This window comes from Vombatus ursinus, unplaced genomic scaffold (assembly GCF_900497805.2).
Source record: "Vombatus ursinus unplaced genomic scaffold, bare-nosed wombat genome assembly UNPS02001995.1, whole genome shotgun sequence".
NCBI lineage: Eukaryota > Metazoa > Chordata > Mammalia > Diprotodontia > Vombatidae > Vombatus > Vombatus ursinus.
The window spans coordinates 1-5113 of record NW_020941773.1 but is presented as its reverse complement, the minus strand read 5'-3'; the positions used below and the strand labels follow the sequence as shown (position 1 = coordinate 5113).

Here is a 5113-nt window from a genome sequence, read left to right as displayed (position 1 = left end):
TTTTTTTTTTGTTCATGGCAGTGTCAGAGCCCTACATAGCTTGTTTTCTTTCTGTTTGAGCCAGTAAAGATAGCGGTGTCAGTGGGGGTGTCAGTCCATGGACCTGTGAGGCAGCCACTGAAGCCCTCATGCGGTCCAGGTCTTGCTATGCCTACACATTCTTGTTACTCAGTTAGATTGTCCCCTGCTGTCTTCAATTAGCACATTTGGCCACACTTTTAGTGCCAGAGTAAACAATTATGCCAGGATGGCCAAATCAGCTCTAATTATCCTTTGGGATGGAGAGAGCAGGTGGTTCTGTACTGCATAAGCGGAACGATTTTTTGGATGAGCAAAAGTCCTCTCTGTGATCCTTGCCCCCTTTGATGTTAAGATTCAAATGTTATTCTGGGGGAAAAAAATCAATAATTTTTTTTTTTTTTTGCTGGTCTCCTATGACTGACTATTAACCAACATGTTTAATTGAAAGGCTTATCTAAATGGCAGTTCTGATTACTCTCATCTTTGGGTGTGGGACAGTCCTGTGAATATGCTCAGGCACTGTAGTTACATATCTGGGTTCTGCTTTTCAAATATTTGTCAAGTGCCTTCATGTTTTCCCTGTCCTGCCTTTGATTTCTGAGGGTGACCATTTCAACTTTGTTCTGACTTGCTTGGCCGTTAAATCAGCATTGAAGTTGCTTCCCTGCCTCTTACAGACAAGCAAGTTAAAATAATTTAGGGCAGGAGTTTGGGTTTCTAACCTCTGCTAATCCAGTCAAGTGCCTGGTAGGCTGTTGTGCACCTACTGCTTGCTGGGAAGTGTTCTTTGAGATCTTTTTGGAAGAGGTTCAGTCTGAAAAGTTCCTGTCTTCAGCAAGTTGAACTCCAGTCATCTATTTACTGCATTACTGGAATCCAAGAGCTCACCCACAGTAGCTAGAATGTGTCTGGTATAATAAGGCAGCAGGGGACAGTGCAGTGTAGGAGGCAAAGTAGTTCTTGGATGCTTTCTACAGAACAGGGAGCTGTGAATTTAACTTGGTTATCAGGGGAATTTGCCATTTAGACTAGTTCTACCTTGTGACCTATCACTGATCGAATCCTTTAGGGATTGATAGAGGAACTAAATCTGTGATTTCATTGGTATAGGAAACACCTGGATGAGGAAGCACCCTCTGCCGGGACACGGCAGAACCTTTTCTGAAACTTCGTCTTAGAGAAGTGCCCAGTGCACCAGGAGGTTAAATGACTTGCCCAGGGTCACACCGTGTGTGTCAGAGGGGCAGCCTGAACCAGTCTTTTCTGAGGCAGTCTCTCTATCCCCTACGTCACATATTACCTTTCGACCAAATCCGTGACTTCCTGGAAATTTTATAGTAATTAATATGTGGGCCTAATCTAAGGCTCTGGCAGAATACCCTGAGAGGAACTCTGTCAGATTCATTTGAATCAGGACTTGCTTGAGCTGACTACATTAGGCCACTACCTAGTTTTATTGTCTGTATCTGTGAATACCCATTTCTGGGGTTAATTAAAAATGCCCGGTATTGGTGACTTTTTAAAGCATGTAATGTATCAGAAGCCTTCGTCTTTGCTATGCGCTCTCTCTCCCTCTTCCTCTCCCCCTCTCTCCCTCCCTCTCTCTCCTCTCTCTCCCTCTCCTCTCCTCTCTTTCTCTTTAGGTTTTGTAAGGTAGGTACAGAGGCCTTAATAGTGTCTCTTTTGAATGTTTTTCACTTGGGAACACAATGATGTTATTAAACTTGAGCTTTTACAGCCCAGAAATTGGTAAATGTAAAAAATTGGGGTTTGACTTACTGCTTTGTTGATTATCTAGACTTAAAGTGTTGGAGAAAATGTCAGTAATGTAGATTAAACTGAAAAGTGTCTTGTTTCTTGAGAGCTGGTTATTAAACATTTACCAACACACTCCTGCTTATAGGATAGTAATATTTGTCACATAGTAGCAGCTTAATGAGTATGAACTGAAACCGCCACTACTTCCTATTGTTCCTCTGTATCCCACCATAACTGTGTGATTTTTGCATATACAGAGGGTCCAAGTCTTAACACTTTTGCTGCTTCTCATTTGCTTGAAAAACTTGAGCTCATTAAATACTTTTTGAACCATATAGGTTGGATATCTGTGCCTTTGTGAACTTCTGTCCATTTCTGCTTTATTCAAAAGAAAGTTTTCATTGCCCTGTCATGAGAACCAAAGAAATGAACTCGGCTCAACTCATCTAGTGTTGGAACCATAAAAAGTCAGGAAGGAAAGAATGATATTGGAAGATATTAAGATCTTAGAATTTAAAGCTCAAAGCAATTTTAGAGAGGTTATTTAATCGGGCCCCATCAGAGGAAGAAACAGGGGCCCAGGGAACTTGAGTACCTTGTCCAAGGTCATAAATTAGTAATTGGCACTGAGAACTAGTTTGAAAGTGAATTTAAGAAATTAAAAAAATAAAAACCCTTTGATAAGGCCATTTACCTTAAAATAAATAGGTAGAGATTAAATGTGAAGGGACAGGAAGGATAATTGTTTGGTTATAAAGATGTTGAAATTCTTCCATTTTTCCTAGCACTCTCTATGGTCTTTTTACATATGGAAATGTTACCACAAATAGGCCTTGTGCCACTTTTGATTCCTTTGAATTATTATCCGCAGCTTTTTTTTGAGGGCAATTCTCTTTTTGTTAAAAATGCTGATGTTATTTTCAGAATGCCAAAACTTTATAGCCGAGTTCTGGCAAAAGTCAGAACACTGGCTCGAGATTTAAATTCCACAGCAGTGGAAAACAGTTTCCTCTACTCTTCCACCCCCATCATTTAAAAAAAGAAGAATGCAGCAAAGCAAGTTTTTCATTTTTAATGACTTTATTTTGCTATAAAAAATTAATAATAACCATAACATTTTCACACACACAGTATAAACACTTAAAAAAGATTTTGTTCATGTCCATGACAACATATCTACTATAAAGTGCAAGTTTTTTTTTCCTTTTTTCCACTGAAAACACATGTAAACACAGTTAGCTTTTGTTGGGTTGCCTGGGTTTTTTGACCCTCAACCACATCCCAGGTTTGATACCAAGGGAAAGAGGATCTTAGCCAGATGCTTGTTGCAGTTCAGGAGTCTTGCATTAGAAACTACCTCCCGTTTTTTGGTATTCTGGCAAAATAGATGACAAGTTGCACACTACCAGACCACTACCCCCACCCCATTCACATTTCTGTCCTTTCCTAAGACCCCCTATGATGGGCATTTCCCCCCTTCCCCACCATGGCTTGGATGGGGCCCTCCAGGTTAAGTCATTTCCTTCCTTCTTCCAAGTTTCAGGTGCTCCAAAGGAAGAGCACCAATAGTCCTCCATGACCTCATCATATAGGGTGTGGAAGGTCAGATGGTAAGTACCCCCGGGGAAGCTGAGTTGGAGGTCAGATGCCAGCCTGGAGCCCATGCCACCGGGGTTAGGGTCAGCCAGAACATCTTGTTTTTTTTCTTAAACAAAAAAAAAATCTTCTTTGTTTTAGTTATTTGCTTAGTAAAAGGAGTGGGTGGCTCCTAGCTGATGACACATCGATCTTTGTCCTTGGCCTGACTACCTCCAATGGCTTTTTCTCGGATGTACATGAGGTCACTGTGGACACTGGGCCTTCGGGCAAAGGGAGCCACGATACCATAGGCCTCTCCTGACCCTCCTCCACTACCCTCTTTCAAGAGTTTCTTGTTCTTCAGAGCCTTCTTGTGCAATATGTCACAGTACTGTATAGAGACCTTTCGGTGAAGGTCTGGGCTCATTTCACTGGGCAGTTTGGCCATGGTGAAGAGGGCCTGGAACATCTGGTCCAGGCTGCTGTTCTTCTTTGCAGAGATTTCAAAGTAGGCACAGCGCTGAGGGTCATCTCCAACCAGCTGTTCTATCTCCCTGGGCTCCACCTCTCTGTAAAAATCCCTGTCCCCTTTGTTGCCACAGATGACCAGGGGCACTTCAATGTTCTGCTTGGTCTTGTTCTTCAGGCAAGACTTCGTGTCTAGAATCTGCTGCTTAAGGCGTTGCACCTCTTCGAAGGAGTCTCGGTTATCCAGGCTGAAGACCAGGATAAAGACATCTCCTGCAAGAGGGAGGGAAGAAAGATACAGAAATGGTTAGTCGACTGAGCAAGCCAGCAACAACTTTAACTGAGCTGGGGGGGTGCAGGGTGCGGTGAGGGTACTTAGTACTTTTTCTAGGGTGACTGCAACAGAAGGTCACAGATCTTATAGGGGCAGAGGGGAAGGAAAGGGACGGGCGAACAGAACCCTAACCCCCAAGATTACTAAACATCAGACCCAAGTTTTGGAGAATAATTATGTCGTTGGGGAAGGGCGAACTGAGTTTAGACTCGGAGGTCTTGCCATCTGCTTCTTGTGGAAAGGGCAGGGCAGGTCAGGACAGAGATGCTTAAGTTGGGGAGAAGGGGTGCTGCCTGTTCTGCTACGGGGGACGGTTAAGGTGGAGGAGAGGCACGAGCCCTTGTGTACCTGTGAGGATGGAGAGGCGCCGGATAGCTGGAAAGGGGTGGTTGCCCGACGTGTCGAGGATGTCCAGCTGATAGACTTCCCCGCGGATGGAGTAGAACTTTCGGTGGAAGTCCTCGATCGTGGGCGTGTAAGTGTCCTCGAAGCGGCCCGTTAGGAAGCGCGACACGATGGCTGTCTTGCCCACCTTGGAAGAGCCCAGGATGACCATCCGGTAGCAGTTTTTGGCCGGGATGTTCAGCTCTGACTCGCTGGGACACATCTTCTTGATCATCGCCGCCAGTTTCATTTGTAGCAGGAGACGGGAAGGGAAGAGCGAGAAAGTGAGGCAGTTGAGAGGGGAAAGGCTGGCAGGTCCCGGACACCAGGAGCGGAGAGGGGCGCGGAGGCACAGAGGGTTGCAGGTGAGCACAGCCGAACGGTGGGGAAGAGACTGGGCTCGACTGGGCTCGGCTGGGCTCGGCTATCAAGCAAAGAAAGCTCGACTCTGCTTCCTTCGCCGTCGTTGCCTCCTTTATATAGAGAAACAGGGGCGGCCGCCACGCCCTCCCAGCATTCGTGCGTCAAGCTGGGCTGGCCGCCTCGGGCTGCTGAGTGCTGCGCGGGGGG

At 45.2% G+C, this 5113-nt stretch overlaps 1 protein-coding gene across 1 annotated transcript; it reads right to left on the bottom strand.

The window, feature by feature from the left end:
- Nucleotides 1–2863: 2863 nt before the first annotated feature.
- On the bottom strand, nt 2864–4980 carry RASD1 (ras related dexamethasone induced 1). The gene is made up of 2 exons (XM_027869237.1): nt 4508–4980; nt 2864–4098 (listed from the first exon to the last, which is right to left on the bottom strand). Exons 1-2 carry the CDS (start codon nt 4791–4793, stop codon nt 3548–3550), a joined length of 837 nt encoding a protein of 278 aa, XP_027725038.1. The 5' UTR covers nt 4794–4980; the 3' UTR covers nt 2864–3547.
- Between the last annotated feature and the right edge of the window lie 133 nt (nt 4981–5113).

Bases quoted from the DNA above. Each gene is read 5' to 3' on its own strand.
- RASD1 (XM_027869237.1), bottom strand. From the start codon at position 4,793: ATGAAACTGGCGGCGATGATCAAGAAGATGTGTCCCAGCGAGTCAGAG. The intron at 4,099-4,507 runs GTACACAAGGGC...TCCCTCTTGCAG, and splicing joins GCGCCTCTCCATCCTCACAG to GAGATGTCTTTATCCTGGTC.